General features: G+C 50.8%; 1 protein-coding gene, 1 non-coding gene and 1 pseudogene across 2 annotated transcripts; 1 reads left to right on the top strand and 2 right to left on the bottom strand.

The window, feature by feature from the left end:
• Positions 1-17205: 17205 nt before the first annotated feature.
• Positions 17206-18323, bottom strand: LOC134809207 (cell division cycle protein 27 homolog; annotated as a pseudogene).
• Positions 18324-18605: 282 nt separating this feature from the next.
• On the bottom strand, positions 18606-23188 carry LOC107969883 (dapper homolog 3-like). Its single transcript, XM_063802816.1, is given in 6 exon segments — positions 18606-18842; positions 18844-18915; positions 20757-21642; positions 21683-22009; positions 22551-22858; positions 23132-23188. Coding segments are annotated over 6 exon segments (1887 nt in total).
• Positions 23189-24987: 1799 nt separating this feature from the next.
• On the top strand, positions 24988-25139 carry LOC112206599 (5.8S ribosomal RNA). Its single transcript, XR_002941014.1, has one exon. It is a non-coding gene; the product is annotated as a 5.8S ribosomal RNA (ribosomal RNA).
• Positions 25140-25586: the final 447 nt, after the last annotated feature.

Here is a 25586-nt window from a genome sequence, read left to right as displayed (position 1 = left end):
TGAGTTCCCTCCCGCGTAGAAAGGGCAGCACCCCGGTTTGCGCGGGGTCTCGGGTCTGCATTTAGCTGTCAGGCGCTCCACGGTGATGCCGAGGAAGCTGGCGGGGCAAGGGTAGGCGAGTGACGGTGTGGCAGGGAGGCAGATTTGGCGAGACGCAGAAAGAAGAGCAGACCTGGCTCCTGCCCGGGCCAGTGTTTCCCGGGATGGAGGTCTCCGCTCGCCCCACTGAAGAACGCGGTGGGGGGCAAGAGGGAAGTGTTGAGAGCTCCACCTAGGCTAGTTAGAAAACTTAGGCTACTGCCAGCTAACCCGCGCATGAGCAGTAGACAGTCGGCCTCCCGGTACCTGGAGGGGCCCTGGGATCCCCGGGATGCTCAGAAAAGAATGACAGCCCTCCTCTGAGTGGAGTCTCTCACGGGACCTGGAACTCAGGGATTCTAGGCAGGTCAGCTGGAAGGGAAGACACGCCTCTCCATACCGAGTCAGAGGTTCACCGCGAAAGAGAGGCGGCCGCCCTGCCCCTACCCCGCCCCAACCCCGCGTCCTAAAGCTCCTCCAGCACAGCCCGATGTTCTTCCTGGCTGAGGAGTGGTTCCAGCGGAGCGGGCTCTTCCACGTCCTTCAGCTCCCCCAGGGGCGCCGGATCTAGAAAGGTTGTGCCTTTTGCTGGAACTGTGGGGTTTACAGGAGCTCATCTAACTGGCTGGGGGTGAGTGTAGACGAGCGCCCCGGCTCCTGGGGCGTTTGGGAGGCGCCTGGATGGCTTGCATATGTGCTTGACGCGGAGGCCTCTGGGATCGCGAGCTTCGGAAGTGGAGGTGCCCCGTCTTCGGTTTCCCACGCCGCCCTGGCGACCTGGGGCTCCAGCCCCACCGCGGACTCCGGTGGGACGTGGGTGGCGCAAACATACTTTGCCCCTGTGACTCAGCTTGAGGATACCCAAGCTGTCCCACTGAGCATGCACCCAGCAGGCTGCCGTGCTGCAGGTCCTGGTCCTCCTGGAATTTCTTGGGGTGTGGAGGCCACCGAGGAGTCTGAGGGTGGGACAGTCCTACTTCTAGAGGAGCCGGGGCAGCAAACACAAAATCCCCGCATTGCGGGGTAGGTCGAGAGATTCCTTCTGCCTGCGCAGCCTGGCTAGGCTGGAGCGGGGGGACGGCCCTTGCTCCCTGGCTCACGAAAGCCCCCTGTGGGAGAGCCCCAGGCGTGCAGGGCGTGTGGGGTGTGGCAAGCCCCGTTCCCCATGCCCCAGTGTGGGTGAACTCGATTGAGGAGGGAGGAGAATGACACCCGCCGGGGGTGTTAATTAGTAAGCACAGTGGCCTCAAAGAGCTCAAATGAAAGGAAGAATTGCACGTCTCTCACTTGAAGTCCAGAGCTAGAAATGATTAAGCTTAGTGAAGATGTAAAATTTTCATCGCTAGAGAGACGTCCACACTTGGCTTCAAAACTTCAAAGGATGGGCTGACTCTCTTTCAGGACCACTGCAGGTGGTGACTTTAAGTTACAGCCAGTGCTCATTGACCACTCTGAAAATCCCAGGGCCCTTAAGAATTATGCAAAATCTATTCTTCCTGTGCTCTAGAAATGGAACATTACAGTCTGAGTGACAACACATCTGTTAACAGCATGGTTTACTGAATATTTTAATCCCACTATTGAGACCTACTGCTCAGAAGAAAAAAAAAAAACATTCCTTTAAAGGGATTGCTGCTTGGCCAGGCACAATGGCTCACACCTGTAATCCCTGCACTTTGGGAGGCCGAGGTGGGTGGATCATCTGAGGTCAGGAGTTCAAGACCAGCCTGGTGAAAATGATGAAACCCTGTCTCTAATAAAAATACAAAAAAATTAACCAGGCATGTTGGTGGTATCTGTAATTTCAGCTCCTTGGGAGGCTGATGCAGAAGAACGGCTTGAACCCTGGAAGCAGAGGTTGTGGTGAGCCGAGACCATGCCACTGCCCTCCAGACTGGGCAACAAGAGGGAAACTACATAAAGGCCAAAAAAAAAAAAAAAAAAAGGAAAGAAAAGAAAAAAGGAAAAATATTGCTGCTTATTGACAATTCACCTAGCTACCCAAAAGCTTAGATGGAGATGTACTTGGAAATTAATATTATTTTCATGGCTGCTAATACAATATCTATCCTTCAGCCTGTGGATCAAGGAGTGGTTTTGACTTTCAAGTGTTTTTATTAAATAATAAATGCATTTTGTAAAGGTATAGCTGTCATAGATAGTAATTTCTTTGATGAATCTGGATAAACTGAATTGAAAACCTTTTGGAAAGGTTCCACCATTAATCCTTTCATGATATTTCAACCTCTTCCCGTGAATCACAAATGTCCTTAATAGCAAATGCCATTAAGGACATTTGTGATTGATGGGAGGAGGTTGAAATATCAACATTAACAGGAGTTTGGAAGAAGTTGATTCTAGCCCTCATGGAAGACATTGAAGGCTCAGGATGTCAGTGGAGGAAGTCCCTACAGATGTGGTAGAAATCGCAAGACAACCAGAATTAGGGCCTTTAGATGAGATTAAATTGCTGTAAACTCATGATGAAACTTGAGCATCTGGGGAGTTGCTTCTTATGGATGAGCAAAGAAAATATTTTCTTGAGATGGAATCTACTCCAGGTGGAGATGCTACGAACATTGTTGAAATAACAACAAAGGATTTAGAATATTCCATAAACCTAGTTGATAAAGCAGCAGCAGGGTTTGAGAGGGTTTACTCCAATTTTGAAAGAAGTTCTACTGTGGATAAAATGCTATCAAAGAGCATCACATGCTACAGGGAAATCTTTTGTGAAAGGAACAAACTTCATTGTTTTAAGAGATTGACACAAGCACCCAACCTTCAGCAGCCCCCACACTGATCAGTAAGCAGCCATCAACATAGAGTCAAGACCCTCACTGTAAGAGAAAAGAAAGAGAGATCAGACTGTTACTGTGTCTATATAGAAAGGAAAGACGTAAGAGACTCCATTTTGAAAAAGACTTGTACTTTAAACGATTGCTTTGCTGAGACGTTAATTTGTAGCTTTGCCCCAGTCACTTTGCCCCAGCCACTTTGACTCAACCTGGAGCTCACAAAAACATGTGTTGTATGAAATCAAGGTTTAAGGGATCTAGGGCTGTGCAGGATGTGCCTTGTTAACAAAATATTTACAAGCAGTATATCTGGTAAAAGTCATCGCCATTCTCTAGTCTCAATAAACGAGGGGCACAATGCACTGCAGAAAGCCGCAGGGACCTCTGCTCTTGAAAGTGGGGTATTGTCCAAGGTTTCTCCCCATGTGATAGTCTGAAATATGGCCTCATGGGATGAGAAAGACCTGACTGTCCCCCAGCCCGACACCCGTAAAGGTCTGTGCTGAGGTGGATTAGTAAAAGAGGAAAGCCTCTTGCAGTTGAGATAGAGGAAGGCCACTGTCTCCTGGCTGCCCCTGGGAACTGTACGTCTCAGTAGAAAACCTGACTGTACATTTGTTCAATTCTGAGATAGGAGAAAAACCGCCCTATAGTGGGAGGCGAGACATGTTTGCAGTAATGCTGCTTTGTTATTCTTTACTCCACTGAGATGTTTGGGTGGAGAGAAACATAAATCTGGCTTACGTGCACGTCCACTCATATACCTTCCCTTGAACTTAATTATGACATAGAGTTTTTGCTCACATGCTTTTTGCTGACCTTCTCCTTATTATCACCCTGCTCTCCTACTACATTCCTTTTTGCTGAAATAATGAAAATACTAACCAATAAAAACTGAGGGAACTCAGAGGCCGGTGCCGGTGCAGGTCCTTGGTATGCTGAGCGCTGGTCCCCTGGGCCTACTGTTGCTTCTCTATACTTTGTCTCTGTGTCTTACTTCTTTTCTCAGTCTCTCGTCCCACCTGACTAGAAATATCCACAAGTCTGGAGGGGTAGGCCACCCCTTCACTCACCAGCAAAATGATTATGACTTGGTAAGGCTCAGATATTCATTAGTATTTTTCAGCAATGAGGTATTTTAAGTTAAGGTATGTACATAGTTTTGTAGACATAATGTGATTACTAACTAATTAATTAATTAATAATTATTAAATACCCATTAGACTACAACATAGTTTAACCATAACTTTTATAAGCACTGGGAAACAAAATGTTTATGCGACTAACTTGATTGTAACATTTACCTTGTTGTGGTTGTCTGGAACCAAACCCACACTATCTCTGAGTATGCTTGTAGGTTTTTGGTTGTTCTTTGTTTTGAGATAGGGTTTCACTCTGTCACCCAGTCCAGAGTGCAGTGGTATGATTATAGCTCACTGCAGCCTCAAACTGCTGGGTCAAGTGATTGTTCTACCACAGCCTCCTGAGTAGCTGGGACTACAGGCATGCAGCACTATGCCTGGCTTTTTTTTTTTTTTTTTTTTTTTTTTTTTGAGACGGAGTCTCGCTCTTTCGCCCAGACAAGAGTGCAGTGGTGCTATCTCGGCTCACTGCAAGCTCCGCCTCCCGGGTTCATGCCATTCTCCTGCCTCAGCCTCCCGAGTAGCTGGGACTACAGGCACCCAAAACAGGCCCGGCTAATTTTTTTGTATTTTTAGTAGAGAAGGGGTTTCACCGTGTTAGCCAGGATGGTCTCGATCTCCTGACCTCGTGATCCGCCCGCCTCAGCCTCCTAAAGTGCTGGGATGACAGGCATGAGCCACCTCACCCGGCCTGCCTTTTCTTTCTAGTGGCACAAGCCCCATGGAGTGTGGTGAGTCTGATCTCCGATGCTTTTGAACAGTGTAGAAAGTATTGCTGTCTGAATTTAATTTTTTACTACATGTATGGTGTCGATCAATCACAAGAAGATCAATAAGCCCTTCTCCTAATTCTACTTCCCTTTCTAGCAATGGAGAACTTTGATTGGATTTTTCCTGCCTACAGACAGGAATGAGTCTGCTGTTTTCTTTTTTAAACCCGAAGGGACTGGGCCTGAGGGCCTCAAGCTTGTCCACCCTCCCCCAACCCCCAACTGGTGATTGTGGTGGTGGTGGTGGTGGTTTTGTGTTCCAGCTTCTGTTCTGTTGTTGTTGTTGCTGCTGGTGGTGCTGTCGTCATTGTTTTGGTATCTTACAGACTCAGGGGGTGTATGTGCTTGTTTGTTAGATCGGCCTACTACTGCCTCCGGTTGTAGAAGTGGACCTCCAGTGTATCTGATACCCACGTGGTGACCGTTGTCTCCGATGGGCAATGTATTCATCCCTCGTCCCCCTCTTACCCTCCTCCTCCCTTTTGGAGTGTCTGCTATTTCCATCTTGATGACCCTGTGCGTACCCACTGTTTACCTCCCACTTGTAAGCAGAAGGCAGTTCACTGGGTACATACTTGCTTCCAGCTCTATCCATATTGTGGGAAAAGATGTGAAATCGCTCTTTTTGTGCCTGCACCATTGGAGAATTTTAACTTTCTTGGTGGTTGTTTTCCTTTTTTCTTTTCTTTTTTTTTCTTGTCTTTCTTTTCTTTTCTTTTCTTTCTTCCTCCTCCTCCTCCTTCTTTTTTTCATTTTTTTCAGCTGGTCTCTCTTACTTGTGTTGCTCAGTTGCTCGGGCTTGTCTCAAACTCCTGGCCTTGACACTTCTCCCGTCACATCCACCGTCTGGTTGTTGAAATGAGCATCTCTTGTAAAATTGAAAAGGTGAAAAAAATAAAGAGAAAGACAAAAAGCACGGGGTGAACGTTTCTCTTGCCGCCTCCCAGGGTGTACCTTGGACTCCATAGGAGGGAAGGAGCTTGGCTGGGTGGGTTTTCGGTGCTAAATCCTCCCAAGGGCCTCCTTCCCTCTCCCCCTTGTCCCCTCTTCTCCCCCAGCCATGGTTCCCACCGCCGTGATGGGATTTTCCATGGGAGAGGTATGGGAGAGGACTGACGTGGCTTCCAGATCTATATCCTGCCACACGTCTCTGGCTCAGCGTCCCCCACCAGCTGCCTGCCACTTTCCAGGGAGCTCTGAGGACAATGCCCCGCCCCCCTTCACATCCCGCCACCCTCCTCCAGCTGGCGTTTGCCCGGCGACCCCAAGGGAACCGCGTTGATGCTGCTTTCGAATCCCCCAGTGAAGACTTCCACCAGGTGCCCCGGATGGGCCCGATGGGATGGACTGGATCACCCTGGACCATGCTGTTCTTGGGGGTGGGTTGACGTACAGGGTGGACTGGCAGCCCCAGCATTGTAAAGGGTGCGCAGGTATGGAAATGTCATATAGGATGCCCTCCTTTCCCTCAGTCTGCCTTCAGCTTCCTCAGGCATGAAGACAACTTCCCATCAGAATCTCTATTCTTCCCTTTCTCCACCACACACATGAGACCCATGAGAGGGAGAAACAGCTCAGTAGATACTGCTGACCTTCATTTGTGGAATCCTCAGTCATCTACAGACAGAGAGGTGACTAGACAGGGACCCAGATCAAACACCATTTCCGGGTCCTCATGGTGGGATTGGTCTCTCTCTCTCTCTCTCTCTCTCTCTCTCTCTCACACACACACACACACACACACACAATTTCCACATCTAGTTCAAAAACCACACTAATTTACACTTTTCACAGTACGTAGTCTGAGTAAAACCCACCCCACCCTCCACCCAGCTGCTGACGAAACCCCTTCTCTACAATTTATTAAAAGATTATCTGGGCCGGGCACAGTGGCTCACACCTCTCATTCCAGCACTTTGGGAGGCCAAGGCGGGTGGATCACTTGAGGCCAGGAGTTCAAGACCAGACTGGCCAACATGGCGAAACCCCATCTCTACGAAAAATAGAACAATTAGCTAGGCCTGGTGGCATAGGTTTGTAATCACAACTACTCAGAAGACAGAGGCGGGCGAGTTGCTTGAACCAGGGAGGCCGAGGTTGCAGTGAGCTGACATCGTGCCATGGCAATTGTTGAGATAAAGCGAGACTCTGTGTCAATAATAATCATAATATTGTTATAAGATGAGTTGTGCATGCTGATATCCACCTGTAGTCACAGCTAGTCAGGAGGCTGAGACAAGGAGAAGATCACTTGAGGCCCCACAGGTCGAAGTCAGCTGTATCCTGGGTAGTCACCAGTCAAGGAGATATGCCCCTCCCCGTTTTCTTTTCTTTCCTTTTCTTTACATTTCTTCTTTTCTTTTCTCTCTTCTTTTTTCTTCTCTCTTCTTCCTTCCTTTCTTTCTTCTTTCTTTCTCTCGCTCTCTTTCCTTCTTTCTTTCTTTCTCGTCTTTCTTTCTTTCTTTCTTTCTTTCTTTCTTTCTTTCTTTCTTTCTTTCTCTTTCTTTCTTTCTTTCTTTTTTTCTTTTTCTTTCTTTCCTGCCTGACTGACTTCCTGCCTTTCTTATTTTCTCCCTTCCTCCCTTCCTTCTTTCCTCCCGCCTCGGTCTCCCAAAGTGCTGGGATTACTGGCGTGAGGCACCATGCCTGCTTGGCCTAAAGAGAGACCCTTTGAAAGTAAGACACAAACAGCGCGTGATCCGCCGGGATTTCAGCCTTTAAAAGCATGGGCCCTGACACTTTTTGCTGCGGCCTTTACACTCAGAATGACGTGTCCTCTCTGCCATAGGTTAACTCCTTGAGTCCCCTATGCCATTGCACTCTAGCCTGGGCAGCAAGAGCGAAACTCCGTCCCCCCACCTTCCCGTGCAAATAAATAAATAAATAAATAAATAAATAAATAAATAAACAAATAAATAAAATCTCTACACATGACCTATAAGTGTGTATTCCCATGAATGATTTCTAAGAAATGGCACTGTACACTGAACGCAGTGGCTCACGTCTGTCATCCCAGCACTTTGGCAGGCCGAGGTGGGTGGTTCACGAGGTCAGGAGTTCAAGACCAGCCTAGTCATCATGGTGAAACCCCGTCTCTACTGAAAATATGAAACCGAGTCGGGCGCAGTGGGGCAGGCACCTGTAATCCCAGCTACTCGGGAGGTTGAGGCGGGAGAATCGCTTGAACCTCGCAGGCGGAGGTTTCAGTGACCCAGGATGGCGCCACTGCACTACAGCCTGGGCGACAGAGTGAGACTTGGTCTCCAAATAAATAAATAAATAAATGAAAGAAAGAAAAGAAAAGAAAAGAAAAGAAAAGAAAAGAAAAGAAAAGAAAAGAAAACCAGAAAAGAAAGAAAATGAAAGAAAAGTCACTGTATCGCTACTGGGCTAGGACCTTCTCTCTGTCTGTTTCTCTTTGTCTCTCTCTGTCCGTCTCTGTCTTTCTCTATCTGTCTCTTTCTCTGTCTGTCTGTCTGTCTCTTTCTTTCTCTCTGTCTCTGTCTCTCTCTCTCTGCCTGTCTCACAGTGTCTGTCTTCTCTCTTTCTCTGCCTGTCTGTCTCTCTCTCTCTCCCTCCCTCTCTGTTTCTCTATCTCTCTCTGTCTCTCTTTCTGTCTGTTTCTCTCTCTCTCGCTCTGTCTGTCTCTGTTTCTCTCTGTCTCTCTCTGTCTGTCTCTGTCTCTCTGTCTGTCTGTATTTCTTTTTCTGAGTCTCTCTGTCTGTCTCTCTCACTCTCTCTCTCTGTCTCTCTCTCTGTGCCTATCTTCTGTCTTATTCTCTTTCTCTACCCGTCTGTCTCTCTCTCTGTCTGTCCCTCTCCCTCCCTTTCTGTCTCTCTCTCTCTGTCTCTCTCTCTTTCTGTCTGTTTCTCTCTGTCTCTCTCTCCATCTCTGTCTGTCTCTCTCTTTCTCTCTGTCTCTGTCCGTCTCTCTCCGCCTGTCTCTCTCACTGTGTCTGTCTTCTGTCTTATTCTCTTCCTCTGCCTGTCTCTCTCTCTCCGTCCCTGCCTTTCTGTTTCTCTCTCTCTCTGTCTCTCTCTCTTTCTGTCTGTTTCCCTCTGTCTGTCTCTGTCTGTCTCTTCCTCTGTCTGTCTGTCTCTCTCTTTCTTTTTTTTTTCCAAGACGGAGTCTCACTGTGTCGCCCAGGCTGGAGTGCAGTGGCGCCATCTTGGCTCACTGCAAGCTTCACCTCCCAGGTTCACGCCATTCTCCTGCCTCAGCCTCCCGAGTAGCTGGGACTATAGGCGCCCGCCACCAAGCCCAGCTAATTTTTTGTATTTTTAGTACAGAGGGGACTTCACCGCGTTAGCCAGGATGGTCTCGATCTCCTGACCTCATGATCCGCCCGCCTTGGCCTCTCAAAGTGCTGGGATGACAGGAGTGTGCCACCGCGCCTGGACTGTCTCTCTCTTTCTTTCTCTCTCTCTCTCTGTGCCTATCTTCTGTCTTACTCTCTTTCTCTGCCTGTCTGTCTGTCTCTCTCTCTCTGTCTGTCTCTCTCTCTCCCTGTCTGTTTCTCTCCCTCTGTCTCTCTCTCTCTGTCTCTCTCTCTTGCTGTTTCTCTCTGTCTGTCTCTGTCTGTCTCTTTCTCTGTCTGTCTCTCTCTTTCTTTCTCTCTGTCTCTGTCTCTCTCTCCCTCTACCTGTTTCTCTCACTGTGTCTGTCTTCTGTCTTACTCTCCTTCTCTGCCTGTCTGTCTGTTTGTCTCTCTCTCCCCCTCTCTTTGTTTCTCTCTCCCTCTCTATCTCTCACTCTCTCCATCTCTCTCTGTCTGTTTCTCTCTGTCTGTCTTTGTCTTTCTCTGTCTCTCTGTCTCTCTCTCTCTCTGTCTCTCTCCCTCCCTGTCTGTCTGTTTCTCTCTCTTTCTCTATCTCTGTCTCTCTCTTTCTGTTTGTCTCTGTCCATCTCTGTCTTTCTCTGTCTCTCTTTCTTTCTCTGTCTCTCTCTTTCTCTGCCCGTCTCTCTCACTCTGTCTGTCTTCTGTCTTACTCTCTTTCTCTGCCTCTCTGTCTGTCTCTCTCTCCCTCCCTTTCTCTCTCTCTCTCTCCATCTCTCTCTCTTTCTGTTTCTCTCTGTCTCTCTCTGTCTGTCTCTGTGTGTCTGTCTCTCTCTCTTTCTCTTTCTCTCTCTCTCTGTTTATTTCTCTCTATCCGTCTCTCTCTCTCTCTGTGTCTCTCCCTCCCTGTCTGTCTGTTTCTCTCTGTCTCTCTCTGTCCATCTCTGTCTTTCTATGTCTGTCTCTTTCTCTGTCAGTCTGTCAGAGCCCCTTTGCCGGGGAGGGCCCTGCCCCTTCCACGAAAGTGAGAAGCGCCTGCTTAGAGAGGCCGAGAGGAATCTAGACAGACGGGCCTTGCTAGGCTTCACTACTCGGTGTATGATTTCGGGAGGTCGAGGCCGGGTCCCCACTTGGATGGAAGGGGCATTTTCAAACTTTTCTCTCTGTCACGTGTGGTGTCCCTACTTCTCGTATTTCCCTTACAAGCTCCTCGACTTAAAAATACATGGTTAAGGCTGGGCGCGGTGGCTCACGTCTGTCATCCCAGCAGTTTGGGAGGCCGAGACGGGTGGATCACCTGAGGTTGGGAGTTCGAGACCAGCCTTGCCAACAGGGCGAAACCCCGTCTCTACTAAAAATACTAAATTGAGTCGGGTGCGGTGGGGCAGGCCCCTGTAATGCCAGCTACTCGGGAGGCTGAGGCAGGAGAATCGCTTGAACCTAGGAGGCGGAGCATGCAGGGAGCCGAGATCGCACCACTGCACTACAGCCCGGGCTGTAGATTGAGTGAGACTCTGTCTCTAAATAAATAAACAAATAAATAAATAAATAAATAAATAAATAAATAAATGCATTCTTTTCCGTGCTGACTGACACTTGCAGGCATCGGTTGTCTTTGGGCATCATCTAGCGACCACTGTTATTGAAAGTCGAGGTGACATGGAGAGAGGTCTGGCCGACTTCACCGAGCCTGGGGCAACCGGTTTCTCTCTCTCCCTTCTGGAGACCCCTCCCTCTCTCCCTCGTTGCCTAGGGAACCTCCGCCCTGGCTGGGGCCCTATTGTTCTTTGATCAGTGCTTTAGTTTTCTTTGTGTTTTGGTTTCTTTCATGCGCAAAGACTCTTCTACTTGGGTTTTAGGAGGGGTCAGTTTAATTTTCAAGTCCCGCCCCGGCTCCCCCCACTACCCACGTCCCTTTATCTTCGTTTAGTGAGTCAGTTAGGTGGGTTCCCCCCAACCCCCCCAACCCCACCTCCCAACACCCTGCTTGGAAACCTTCCGGAGCCACCGCGGTGTGCCTCCGTCTTCTCTCCCCTTTCCCCACCCCTTGCCGGCGATCTCATTCTTGCCAGGCTGACATTTGTATCGGTGGGCGTCAGACCTCACTCAGTGGCCACGGTTTTTGAAGATGGGGGTGGCACGGTCCCACTTCCCCAGAGACAGCTTGGGCCGATGGCACAGCCCTTGACCCGCGTGGGCAAGCGGGCGGGTCGGCAGTTGTGGGGTTTTTCCCCCGCTTCCCTCCTCAGGCCTCCCTCCCTAGGAAAGCTTCACCCCGGCTGGGTCTCTATCACCTTTTATCATGATGTTTTAGTTTCTCCGCCCTCCGGCCAGCATAGTTTCACAATGGGAATGATGTCACAGCTCTAGTCTGGGCCATCTTAGTATTTGCCCAAAATTGAAATGCTTTTTGAAAACTAATACTTTGCTCACTTAAGATTTCCAGGAACAGTGCCTTGGCCCGTGTTTGTTGGCTTGTTTTGTTTTGTTCGTGTTTTTCCTTTATCTTATGTATTTCTTTTTAGATGAAGTAGAAATCCCCAGTTTTCAGGAATACGCATATTTTCCCCAAGATTTGTTAGCTGCGGTTTTCTCCTGCTGTTAACTAACGATTTTGTGAATCTCTGAACGTATAGTGAGAGCTGGTTGATGTTTACTAGACTTCAGAACATCTTATGTTCTAGAAATCCATAGGCGAATGCTGCTGCTGCTCTTGCTGCTGCTGCTCTTGTTGCTGTTGTTGTTGCTGTTTTCAAAGCACACCCCGGCCACCGTTTACGGGTTCAAAAGCGTTATAAAATATGTGTAATTATTTCCTGAGCATGCCCTTCCTCCTCCTCTCTCTGTCTCTCTCTTTCTCCATCTTCTCTCTCTCTCTGTCTCTCTCTATCTGCCTGTCTATTTTTCTCTCTCTCTCTCTGCCTGTCTCTCTCACTGTGTCTTCTGTCTTACTCACTTTCTCTGTCTGTCTGTCTGTCTCTCTCTCCCTGTCTGTCTGTTTCTCTCTGTCTCTGTCTCTTTCTCTGTCTCTCTCTCTTTCTGTTTCTCTCTGTCCATCTCTGTCTTTCTCTGTCTGTCTCTCTGTCTGTCTCTTTCTTTCTCTGTCTCTCTGTCTCTGTGTGTGTCTCTCTCTGCCTGTCTCTCTCACTGTGTCTGTCTTCTGTTTTACTCTTTCTCTGCCCATCTGTCTCTCTCTCTCTTTCTCTCTCTCTGTCTCTCTCTCTTTGTTTCTCTCTGTCTCTCTCTGTCCGTCTCTGTCTTTCTCTGTCTGTCTCTTTGTCTGTCTGTCTGTCTGTCTGTATCTCTCTTTCTCTGTCTCGCTGTCTCTCTCTCTCTCTCTCTACCTGTCTGTCTGTTTGTAGGTCTCTCTCTCTCTCCCAGTCTGTTTTTTTCTCTCTCTCTTTGCCTGTCTGTTTCTCTGTCTCTGTCTCTCTGTCTTTCTCTCTCTGCCTGTCTCTCTCTGCCTGTCTCTCTCTGTGTCTGTCTTCTGTCTTACTGTCTTTCTCTGCCTGTCTGTCTGTCTCTCTCTCTCTCTCTCTCCTTGTCTGTTTCTCTCTCTCTCTGTCTCTGTTTCTCTCTGTCTCCCTCTGTCTGTCTCTGTCTTTCTCTCTCTGTCTCTCTCTGTCTATCTCTCTCTTTCTTTCTCTCTGTCTGTCCATCTGTCTCTGTTTGTGTGTGTGTGTCTGCCTTCTGTCTTACTCTCTTTCTCTGACTGTCTGCCTGTCTGTCTGTCTCTCTCTGTCTCTCTCTCTTTCTGTCTCTGTCTCTTTCTGTTTCTCTCTGTCTCTGTCCATCTCTGTTTTTCTCTGTCTGTGTCTTTATCTGTCTGTCTCTCTCTCTCTTTCTGTCTTTCTCTCTTTGTGTATCTTTGTGTCTCTCTGTCTGTCTCTCTCTGTCTCTGTCATTGTCTCTCTCTCTCTGTCTTTCTCTCTTTGTGTATCTTTGTGTCTCTCTGTCTGTCTCTCTCTGTCTCTGTCATTGTCTCTCTCTCTCTCTCTCTCTCTCTCTCTCTCTCTCTCTCTCTCTCGCCGGCTCTCTGGCTCTCGCTATCTCCTGCCCTCTCTTTCTTTGCAAAATAAGTTCAAGTACATCTAATCTAATCCATTACCCCGACCTGAATTCTTAACTTTAGACATCCCAGATTTGATCTCCCTACAGAATGCTGTACAGAACTGGTGAGTTGATTTCTGGATGTGGATACCTCATAGCTATTACATATTAATAAAGATCCGACCATAAAATCTGGGGTTGCGTCTCCCTCGACTGTCTCAAAAAATCATACCTCTGTTCACCTAGGATGCTGGGAGGGTTTTCTTAATGTGCATCTGCTCATGTTCTACATGAACTGTGGCCGAGCCCTGTCCGTTCTGTCTCAAATATGTATCTCCAAACACGTCTCTCCATTTCCACAACTACCCATGGCCCCTTGTAGAACCACTGGCTCTTTGGAAAAAAAATCCCAGAAGTGGCTTTGACTTTTTGGCTAGGAGGGCTAAACCTGCTGAGAACTTTCCTGCCCAGGATTCTGTGTGAACAAAAGTGCCTCTGCTGGGAGCTGGGATCCTCGGGACCATGCTTGCTATCGCTGGATGAGTCTCTGGAAGGACGCACGGGACTCCGCAAAGCTGACCTGTCCCACCGAGGTCAAATGGATACCTCTGCATTGGCCCGAGGCCTCCAACTTACATCACCGTCACCAACCGTCGCTGTCAGCATCCTTGTGAGCCTGTCCAAGGCCCCGACTCCGGGGAGACTCTTGGGAGCCCGGCCTTCGTCGGCTAAAGTAGAAAGGGATGGCGACTTCCACCCACGAGGTCGCCACTGAACTGCGAAGATGTGGAGCGCAGGTCAGAGAGGGGACCAGGAGGGGAGACGTCCTGACAGGCGATGAGTTAACTAGGCTCTGGCTACCCCACTCACGTCCCACGTCCCGGGAACCCGCGGAACACCGCAGCTTTATCCCCTCCTCTGCCCACAGCCGCGCCCAGCCCACCCCGCAACACACGCATACACACTGGAGGTTACAAAACCACAGGGCGTGAATAGAGCCTGACGGAGCAAGAGCTCATTTCACGAGGCGGGGTAGGCGGGGTGGGGTGGGGGTTGAGGGGTCTGTAGAGAGCCCGATTCTCCCTGGTGGGTGGCTACAGGGCACAAATGTATATCGCTTCTTGGGCGGAGGGGCTTCCTTAGGCCGTCACGTTTGCGAGACTATCTCTCAAACCCTTCCTTGAGGCCACAAAATAGATTCCACCCCACCCCTCAACGTTTCCCTGGGTGCTGGATGTATCCTGTCAAGAGACCTGAGCCTGACACGTTGAGTGAAACACATTTATTGGCTTTGTGTGTTTGTTTGTTTCTGAGATGGAGTCTTGCTCTGTCCCCCACGGCTGGAGTACAGTGGCGTGATCTCAACTCACTGCAACCTCTGCCTCCTGAGTTCGAGTGATTCTCCTGCCTCAGTGCCACCACGCCCGGCTCATTTTTTAATTTTCAGTACACATGGGGTTTGACCCTGTTTCATTGGTTTTCACTGGAGATTCTAGATTCGAGTCACACCTTATTGTGTGCCACGTAATGACTTCTTTTTTTTCTCTTTCTTATTTTTTTTTAAAGCACAATATATCTGCTTTATTTGAGTGGCTTTATATATGGTTATAATTGTGTTTTAGATGAAGAAAATATATTAAACCCAGTGCTAATAATAGTGAAAGTGAAAACAAAAGAAAGGCTATCTATTTTGTAGTTAGAATAAAGTTGCTCAGTATTTAGAGTTACCTAAATAGGTCAGCATTTAAATTCCTCCTAGTAAAAGCTGGCCAATCTGAATAATCCACCTTTAAACACAATTTTTGATATGGTTAAGGTTTTTAAGAATGCGACTCCTACAGAATAGCTGAACAGACAATGCACTTTTAAAAAAGAACAACACACGGTTCAACCAGTCTTGGGAAAAAAGCAAAAACAACACAAGTTTTATGAAGAACTGAGTTCTTAAAGTATTACGGAGAACATACCTATCGGAAGAGAAGGCAGTATTGGTAAGTTGAATGTTACATTTGTCAGCAAAACTAGCACTATTTTTTTGGCAATCTTTCAGACACTGCAACTACTACTGCAAAATGAGATATAATCCATTAAACAATATATTCACAAATCAAAAAATGTTTAAGTAATGTAATGCTTCAGATTTAGAAGCAAATCAAGTGTTAAAACTCAACTGCTATAATAATTACCCCAAAAGATAACCGTATCTGACAAAAAAGCTTCCACAGAGTTATGACTTCAGAATTATACTTCTCTTGATATTTATCTATTAATTAATTTATTTTATTTTATTTTTTTGTTGAGGCGGCGTTTCACTCTGTCACCCAGGCTGGAGTGGAATGGTGTAATCTTGGCTCACTGCAACCTCTACTTCCCAGGTTCAAGCAATTCTCCTGCCTCAGCCTCCTTAGTAGCTAGGACTACAGGTGTCCGCCACCATGCCCAGCTAATTTTTATACTTTTAATAGAGACGGGGTTTCACCATGTTGGACAGGATGGTCTCGATCTCTTGACCTTCTGATCCGCCCGTCTCAGCCTCCCAAAGCGCTAGGATGACAGTCATGAGCCACCATGCCTGGCCTTCTCTTCATATTTAAATTTTTAAGTCAGTCCAGAAAAATACAATAAATGTCAACAGTAAGTATGGTGTTGAGGCAGATGTAGGACCAAACTTTTTCATATGTTATTCAGTTGATAACAATATGACCTGGATAGTAATTTCCTATGTGTCTACTTATACACAAGTAAAAAAAGGAAAACAGAGATACTGCTAAATAAAAGGGTATACTAAGTTCTTAATAGTAACTCAATAAACTGGAACACTGTCAAAAAGCAAAAACTAGTGAATTTTTTCAGTGTTTTTTTTCTATTATCCAATAAGTGAATTATGCTATTCCTTTCCAATTTCCCAGGCACTTTTTGTCCCAATCACCATTTCTGTGTTCGAAGAAAAAGTAATAAATCAAGTAACAAAACTAAACAAGCATACAAACAAAGAAAACACAACTACAGTGTCTGCAAAAGTTTGGTAGAAGACTGAAACTGTTGAGCATAATGATCTGGTATTCTATTATCATTAGTTAACTGAAGAGTTTGTTAAAGACATACATTTCATAAGAAAACATGTTAGTTTGAAGTTATTGACCAGTATGTACCATCCCTAAGTATTAGTAACCAAATTCATGACAATAAAGAGCTAACTAACAAGAAAAATTAGTGACTACCAGCACCATCAACAAGACTTTGTCTCTACACTTCATTACCACTTACCGTGCATTACAATGTCTAGGATTGACTCTGATAGCATTTCAAAAACAAGCTAATGCTTTGTCCAATTCTTCAGTTAAGACAAACTCTCACCCTAATAGAGTATAGGCATAAGCATAATTTGGATCCACTTGGATAGCTCCCTGGAAGAATTTAATTGCAATATCGTGTTCCCGTTGCAGACTGAAACAGTTCCCTGCAGCACACCAGGCCTCTGGCGGATTTTTATCCATGTCTGTTAAGTTTTTTGACAGAACTGAAAGAGCAACATCTTTTTGAAGATGCCAAAATGTTGTAGAGTAGATTTCCATGCCTTCGACTCTATAATTCTCAATCCTTCTAACCTCTGAGAATATTCTTTCAGCTTGCATGTACTCTGAAAGTTCAAAATAGACCCTTCCAATTTGGCACAGTACCCAACCAGTATTGCAGTAGTGAGAAGGTAGATGGCTCAAAATATTTATACTTCTTTGCAGTGGTATGAACACAAAGCTAAATAACCTTTCCCCCTTTCACGAAGAAGGCTCATCAAGCCTTCTGCTGCTGTTTTTTATGATTAAAAGCCTGAATCTGAGGTGTGATTGTGGATATTTTCTCTTCTGAAATGATGAAAGAGTCCAATTTTGTAATTTCCAGGCTATCATTTATGTTAGGTTGAGTTATTCCTCCTTTATTAGTTTTACTTTTTGTTTTTCTGTTTGGGATTTTAGGTGGAAACTTCTTTTTTAATTTCTTCCTATTCTCCTTGGTTGTGGAACTGTCACTAGTAAAGAGTCATGAATTTCTTCAAGGCAGTGCATTTAGGGAAGATGTCATAGTGGGGCTCAATACCTGAGGTGTTGTACTTATTTATGGACCAGAACTTTCTGTTTGTGCAAGAACTGGAGTTACCTCTCTTCTATTTCCACTCTGTGAGAAGACAGACTTTGCTCCAGTTTGTCCGATTCTGGCAACAGACTTTTTTGAAGGGGCTCCGGTGGATGGCACATTAATTTCAGAAGGTGTATTAGTGTAGTTTTGTAAATAGGATCCATCTCCAGGACTTGGGGTTCCTAATGGCAAAATCCCAAAACTTGGGGTTAATGGACTAAGAGCTCCTGGTCCTCCTAAAAAACTTCGACCAGTTTTTGGTTTATTTTGAACCTGTTTAGATAATATGGAAGTTCCTGTTCCCAGTTGGACAGTATCAGGTGAAATTACGCTGAATCAATAGAAGACACTGAGGAATCTGTATTCAAGGAATACTTTGAATTGGAAGATTCTAAATTCAATCTGTTTAATTCAGTTGTGTCCTGGGGTGTGTCCGCAAGAAAGGTCTCAGGCTGTCTGTGACATAAACTATGATTACGTACTTGTGTTGTGCAAGAGTTGGGCAGACAGTTGCTAAAGTTCTGAAAAGATGTGAATTTAAATGTTTGGTCAGGATCTGGCCTTTCACCTATTTCACATAATGATTCAAAGGGATACCAGAGGAAAGGCTTTAAACTAAGCCTCTTTTGGTCACATTCTGATCCTTTGGCAAGCCGATCTGTCTTGCAATGTACATGTCCCAACAATGGAAGGGGAAAGCAAGCTGAATCACCAAACTCAGTAACAATATCATCATGCCTTTTCTACCTATTAAACACTCCACCAGATAAGATTTGTTCCCCTTCTGCAAGCTTGCTGAGATCAACACAACATTTTGCAAGCAGGTATTTTCATTGCGGTGTAAGACAACTGTGTCCTTTCAAGAGTCTATATGCTTTATAGGCCTTTCCTGGGTGGTAAGAACAAGTCGCCAGTAAAACATGGCTTCTTCTGAGTGTACTTCTGCATAAAGGTGTTCTGCGAGGAAAACCCCAACTCAGTAAGCATAGTGGTTTAGTGCTTGCCATATAGCAGCCTGGACGGGTTCCTGCTGCACCGTCATCCTCGAGGCTCAGACCCAATTTCTGCAGTGCCTCAGGCACCCCCCTACTCTGCCCACCCCCCTCCCCCTCGTAGGAGCTCCGGCCCAGCCAGCCTTGGCTCATTTAAACTCACCAGTTACCAGGGGATGGGGGAGGCCAAGCCAGAATGACTTCTTTACCCTGCAGACTCTGGAAAGCCCGGCCCCTTGTGATCCATTGCAAAGCGAGAGTCACCTCATGGTTGGAAAACGGATTTGCTCCCAAGTTCAGTGGAGGGATGTGGTATGTAGGACGAAGGACTCTCTTCCTTCTGATTCGGTCTGCACAGTGGGGCCTAGGGCTGGAGCTCTCTCCGTGCGGACCGCTGACTCCCTCTACCTTGGGTTCCATCGACCCCACCCTGGGACACGGGCCTTGGCAGATTCAGGCCCTTCCTGGCCCTTAAGTCGTTGTCAGAAACCCCATCTCGTGCTCGGATGCCCCGAATGACTGCGGCTAGCGCCTCTCTGGAAACATTGGAAATCTCTCCTCTACGCGTGGTCACCTGAAACCACAGGAGCTCGGGACACACGGCCGCCATCCACCTCACTGCTTTCGGGAGAGAATGCTGAGAGTCTTTTACCGACTCTCTCTTGACTTGAGTTCTTCATGGGTGTGTGGTTAAGACGTAGTGAGACCAGATGTATTAACTCAGGCCAGGTGATGGTGGCTCACGCCTGTAACCCCAACACTTTGGGAGGCCGAGGCCGTAGGATCCCTTGAGGAACTGCCTAACCCTGGGGAGGTTGAGGCTGCAGTGAGTGAGCCATAATGGTGTCACTGCACTCCAGTCTGGGTGAAAGACAGAGTGAGGCCCTGTCACAGGCAGGCAGGCAGGCAGACAGACAACAGTTGTATTATGTTCTTCTCAGGGTAGGAAGTAAAAATAATAGAATACAGGGCTTATTTTTTTTTTTGGACGGAGTTTCACTCTTGTTGCCCACGCTGGAGTGCAATGGCACCATCTCGGCTCGCCGCAACCTCCACCTCCCGTGTTCAAGCGATTCTCCTGCCTCAGCCTCCTGAATAGCTGGTATTACAGGCATGTGTCACCACACCCGGCTGATTTTGTATTGTTAGTAGAGACGGCATTTCTCTATGTGGGTCAGGTGGGTCTCGAACTGGCCACCTCAGGTGATCAGCCCACCTCGACCTCCCAAAGTGCTGGGATGACAGGCGTGAGCTATTGCGCCCGGCCAGCTACGTTTTTTTTTTTTTAATTTTCTATTTTCATCTATTTATTAGTATTATATTTTGAGATGGAGTCTCGCTCTGTTGCCCAGACTGGAGTGCAGTGGCGTGATGTCGGCTCACTGCAAGCTCTGCCTCCCAGGTTCACGCCATTCTCCTGTCTCAGCCTCCCAAGTAGCTGGGACTATAGGCACCCACCACAGTGCCTGGCTAATTTTTTGTATTTTGAGTAGAGACGGGGTTTCACTGTGGTAGCCAGGATGGTCTCGATCTCCTGACCCCGTTGATCTGCCCGCCTCGGCCTCCCAAAGTGCTGGGATTACAGGCGTGAGCCACCGCGCCCAGCCTATTTATCTATTTACTAACTTTGAGTCCAGGTTATGAAACCAGTTAGTTTTTGTATTTTTTTGGAGACGAGGTTTCACCATGTTGCCAAGGCTTGGATCGAGGGATCCACCTTCCCTCACCTCCCAAAGTGCAGGGATGACAGTTGTGAGCGTACCACGCCCGGCTCCCTCCCTTCCCCCGCCGGCTTATCACTCAGGTGCCGGAGGCCGAGCGGTGGTGTGTGGTTCCCACCCCCAGCTCCCCCTCCTCCATTCACCACCGCGATGTCCGCGAGTGGGTCCTGAGGGAGCTCGTTGGTGTAGGGATCGAGGCGGTTGAGTGAGACGCGCCCCTCCCACGCGGAGAAGGGCGCCGCCTGGTCTGGCAAGCGCGGGTCCCGTGCTACCCTCTGGCGGGTGCGCGCGGGCGGTGTGAGCGATCGCGGTGGGCTTGGGCAGGTGACGCGTGCGCCGGCCTGCCGCCAAGGGGCTACCATTCTGCCTCCGACAGGTTGTGTGTGGGTGTACTTGGAGGTGCTTTGCCTGGGAGAAAGGAGGCGGGTGGGCGGGGGGGCACTTGGGGTATTGCACCCACGTAGAGCGGCCAGGCCCCCCGCCCAGACCGCGAAGGCTCAAAGATGTCGCACGCAGATTTTTCCTGGTACCGCGGGCCCCCTCACTTCCCCAGGCGTCCCTGAGTGCCTCTGCGGGCCTGACGAGGGGCGATTGGCGGGTGGGGACTGTGACCCACCCTTGGTGAGAAAGCCTTCTCTAGCGATCCGAGAGGTGTGCCTTTGGGGTACCGGATCCCCCTGCCTGCCGCCTCTCTCTGCGTTATGGTAGCGCTGCCTTAATGACTCGCTTGCAGAGGACCCTCCTCCACTTCCCCCTCGAAGGGGTGAGGTGGGGAGAGCGAGGGTTCCCCTGGCCTCAGCGGTGGGGACGGAGGGCGTCTCGTCGCCTACTGTGTGGCCCGCGCCTCCCCCTTCGGAGTCGGGGGAGGATCCTGCCAGGCCGGGCCTGCGTCCTAGCGGTTGGGAGGCTGCGCAAGCGGTGGCTGTGCCCGGCGTTCCGTCCGGCTCGTGACCCGCTCCGCTGCGAGCCGGCTCTCCGCCCGCTCCCCTGAGGAGCAGCGACCGGTGCCGACGACCGCGTTTGCGTGGCAGGGCGTTGGGCCGCCTGGCCATGGGAAGTGTCCCAAGTGGGGGGCGCGCCGGTCTCCCAGAGCTTGACCGGGTCGGAGGATGGACCAGAAACGAGCAACGTGGCCCTGGAGTTGGGTTTGTGGCTGAAGTCGCTTCTGGATCCCCATGGCGGGACCTGGGCTCGTGAGGCGGGTCTCCGTGGGTGCCGAGGGCCGTCCGGCGTCCTAGGCGGGGCACCACGGGACTTCCCTAGTGTCTGTGGCGGTGGGATCCCGTGGCCGTGTTTTCCTGGTGGCCCGGCCTTGCCTGAGGTTTCTCCCTGAGCCGCCCCTCTGCGGGCTCCCGGGTGCCCTTGCCCTCGGGGTCCCTGGCCCTGCCTGTCTGTGCCCCCCTCCCCACCCGCGGATCCTCTCTCCCCGAGCGGCTCACCGGCTTAGGCTGTGGTGGCCCCGTCTGGGACCAAACCCGGCTCCGCCTTGTGTGGCGCCGCCGCCGGCCACTGGTTGGCTCGTTGTCCATGTCCCCGGGTGCGCGCCTTCGGGACCAGGTTGGCGGTGCCCCGCATGGGCCTGGTGGGCGCCCGGAAGGTTTGGGGTCGGCCTGCAGCGTGCGCAGGGAAGAGGGTTCCCGGTGCTGGCCGCGATGGCGGCGGTGGTGTGGGAGCCGCGGGCCCGCCGAAGGCCAGTCGGCTGCTCCAGGTGCCGCGCGGGGCCGCCTTGGTGCTTGGAGGCCGCTGGCGGTGAGACCCCGGGCACCGCGGTCCGCCTCTCGTTCGCTGCCCAAACGTCGGGGCCGCCCCGCGCCCGCCGCGCGCGAGTGGCCACCGGTCCCTCGCGGCTGCCGCGCACCGGTCGGGCAGTCTGCCTCCTGGCACGTGGGCGCGAAGGGTCGGGAGTGGTGAGCCCATCGGGGGGTGTTGTGTAGTGTGGATGTATGGGATATCCGGTTCGCCGCCCCACCACCCCCCTCCCACCGCCCCGAGCTGCTCCCTCCCTCCCACACGCCCAGTCGCCCGCCCTGCTGCCCCATCCTCGCGACTGGGACGCCGGGCTCATCCTCGCAAGGCCTGGAGGCCGCTTTCTACCAACTTGGTTGATCCTACCAGTACCATATGCTTGTCTCAAAGATTAAGCTATACATGTCTAAGTATGCAGGGCCGGTACAGTGAAAATGCGAATGGCTCATTAAATCAGTTACGGTTCTTTTGGTCGCTCTCTCCTCTCCTACTTGCAAAACTGTGGTAATTATAGAGTTAATACATGCCGAAGGGCGCTGATCCCCTTCGCGGGGAAGATGCGTGCATTTATCAGATCAAAACCAACCCGGTCAGCCCCTTTTCAGCCCCGGCCTTGGGGGGTCAGGTACCACCGTCTTTGGTGACTCTAGATAGCCTCGGGCTAATCGCACGCCCCCCGTGGCAGGGACAACCCATTGGAACGTCTGCCCTATCAACTTTCGATGGTAGTCGCTGTGCCTACCATGGTGACCACGGGTGAAGGGGAATCAGGGTTGGATTCTGGAGAGGGAGCCTGAGAAATGGCTACCACATTCAAGGAAGGCAGCAGGCATGCAAATTACCCACTCCCGACCCGAGGAGGTAGTGACCAAAAATAACAATACAGGACTCTTTCGAGGTCCTGTAATTGGAATGAGTCCACTTTAAATCCTTTAACGAGGATCCATTGGAGGGCAAGTCTAGTGCCAGCAGCAGCGGTAATTCCAGCTCCAATAGCATATATTAAAGTTGCTGCAGTTAAAATCTGCAGCAACTTTAGTTGCTGGATCTTGGGAGAGGGCAGGCGGTCCGCCGGGAGGCGAGCCACAGCCCGTCCCCGCCCCTTGCCTCTTGGCGCCCCCTTGATGCTCTTAGCTGAGTGTCCCGGGGCCTGAAGCGTTTACTTTGAAAAAATTAGAGGGTTCAAAGCAGGTCCAAGCCGCCTGGATACCTCAGCTAAGAATAATGGAATAGGACCGCGGTTCTATTTTCTGGGTTTTCAGAACTGAGGCCATGATTAAGAGGGACGGGCGGGGGCATTCGTATTGCGCCGCTAGAGGTGAAATTCTTGGACCGGCGCAGTTCGGACCAGAGTGAAAGCATTTGCCAAGAATGTTTTCATTAATCAAGAACGAAAGTCGGAGGTTCGAAGACGATCAGATACCGTCGTAGTTCCGACCATAAACGATGCCGACTGGAGATGTGGCGGCGTTATTCCCATGACCCGCTGGGCAGCTTCCAAGAAACCAAAGTCTTTGGGTTTTTAGGTTCCGGGGGGGTATGGTTGCAAAGCTGAAACTTAAAGGAATTGGTGGAAGGGACAACCAGGAGTGGAGCCTGCGGCTTAATTTGACTCAACATGGGAAAAATCACCCGGCCGGACACGGACAGGATTGACAGATTGATAGCTCTTTCTCTGTTCCATGGGTGGTGGTGCATGGCCTTAGTTGGTGGAGTGATTTGTCTGGTTAATTCCGATAACCAAGGAGACTCTGGCATGCTAACTAGTTACACGACCCCCGAGCGGTCGGCGTCCCCCAACTTCTTAGAGGGACAAGTGGCGTTCAGCCACCGGAAACTGAGCAATAATAGGTCTGTGATGCCCTTAGATGTCCAGGGCTGCACGTGCGCTACACTGACTGGCTCAGTGTTTGCCTACCCTACGTGGCAGAGGCGGGTAACCTGCTGAACCCCATTCGTGATGGGGATGGGGGATTGCAATTATTCCCCATGAAGGAGGAATTTCCAGTAAGTGCGGGTCATAAGCTTACCTGAAGTCCCTGCCCTGTGTACACACTGCCCGTCACTACTACTGATAGGATGATTTAGTGAGGCCCTCGGATCGGACCCGCCGGGTCAGCCCACTGCCCTGGCAGAGCGCTGAGAAGACAGGCGAACTTGACTATCTAGAGGAAGTAAAAGTCATAACAAAGTTTCCGTAGGTGAACCTGCGGAGAGATCATTAATGGAGAAGAGCGAAGCCGCGGCGGTGAAGCTGTGGCGGTGCCGCTGCCTCCTTCCTCCTTGGCAGACCTTGTTCCCCGTGCGGCGCGTGCGTGGGCGGGGTCGTGCCCTTTGTTCGTTGCACTGCCTCGCCTGCCCCCAGAGCCGGAGAACTCGGGAGGGAGAGGGGGGAGACAGAGACACGTGTACGGGGAGGAAACCGTGTGTGTGTGTCGTGGGGCGGGCTGGACGCCTTGCCGGCCTGGTGAGCAGCGGAGAGCGGCCACCTGCCATGGCCCCCACGTGTGTGTCAGCGGGCGCGGGGATGGTTCTCGGCGTCCCGGCGGGGTGGGGGTCTCGGTGCCCTCCCCGCCGGAGCTGTCGTCCCGCCCTGTCCCGCTGGCTCGGCCCCATCCCGCCGGCTCCCGTTGGGGTCGGCCGGGTTCCCATCGCTGCCGCTGCCACCATCTTCTCCTCTGCCACACCGCGCCACCGGGCCCGGCCTGGCCCGCTCGCTCTCCCCAGCCTTCCCGCTAGGGCGTCTCGAGGGTCGGGGGCCGGACGCCTGTCCCCACCTCCTCATCCGCCCCCGCCGTCCAGGTTCCTAGCGCGCTCTGGCGGGGAGGTTTAAGGACCCCTTGGGGGGTCGCCCGTCCGCACGTGGGTCGGGTGCGGTGGGCCCTCGGGGGAGTCCGTTCGGGAGGGGCCCGCCCCTCTCTCGCCTCCCCCGCCGATTCCGTCCCCTCAGCCGGCCGGGGCTGCGCCCCACTTGCGTGTTGCCGCTGACGCCGCTGGGGGCTTTACCGGCGGCCGTCGTGCCATTGCACGTGTGCCGTGCGTGTGGCCTGTGCCCTGCGCTGTGGGAGCGGGAATCCCCGGGCGCCCGTGGGGTGCTGTCAGTGTTCGCCCCCCCGTGGTCGGCACCGCCTCCCTGTGTTGTGAAACCTTCCGATCCCTCTCTGGAGTCTGGTCCCGTTGCTGTCTGAATGGCCGGCCTGAGGTAAACCCTCTGGGGGACCTGTTGTGCCAGTAGGGCCTCCCGGTGTTGGGAGCGCCCTCGCCAAATCCACCTTGTATGACTTTTAGCGGTGGATCACTGGGCTTCTGCGTTGATGAAGAACGCAGCTAGCTGTGAGAACTAATGTGAATTGCAGGACACATTGATCATCGACACTTCGAACGCACTTGCGGCCCGGGTTCCTCCCAGGGCTATGCCTGTCTAAGCGTCGCTTGCCGATCAATAGTCCTCGGGGGTGCCTCCGGGCTCCTTGGGGTGTACGGCTGGGGGTTCCGTGGCATGGCCTGCCGGGGCCCTCTGTCCCCCCAAGTGCAGACCGGCGACGTCCGCCCTCCTCTGCCGCCGTGCCCGCCCCTTCTCCCTCCCCCTACAGGCCCTGTGTGGTCACGCATTGGGTGGCATGGGGAAGGGGGGCTCCCGGCTGTGAGGAAGAGAGAGAGGGTGGCGCTGCCACCCGTGAAAACAGAGAGGGAAGAGAGCCGGCTGGGGCCGAGTTCCCGTGGCCACCACTGCGGTCCGGGTTCCTCCCTCGGGGGCTCCCTGGTGCCTCACGCAGCTCGTGGTGAGGGGTTCGTTGGCCCTGGCGGGGTGGAAGGTCCCGTGCCGTCGCCGTCGCGCGTCGTGGGTAGTGTGGGCTTGTTGCAGGAGGGAGGAAGGC

The sequence above is a fragment of the Pan troglodytes genome, chromosome 21 (genome assembly GCF_028858775.2).
Source record: "Pan troglodytes isolate AG18354 chromosome 21, NHGRI_mPanTro3-v2.0_pri, whole genome shotgun sequence".
Taxonomy (NCBI): Eukaryota; Metazoa; Chordata; class Mammalia; order Primates; family Hominidae; genus Pan; species Pan troglodytes.
The sequence above is the reverse complement of the archived record's forward strand: the minus strand, read 5'-3'. Positions and strand labels throughout refer to the sequence as shown.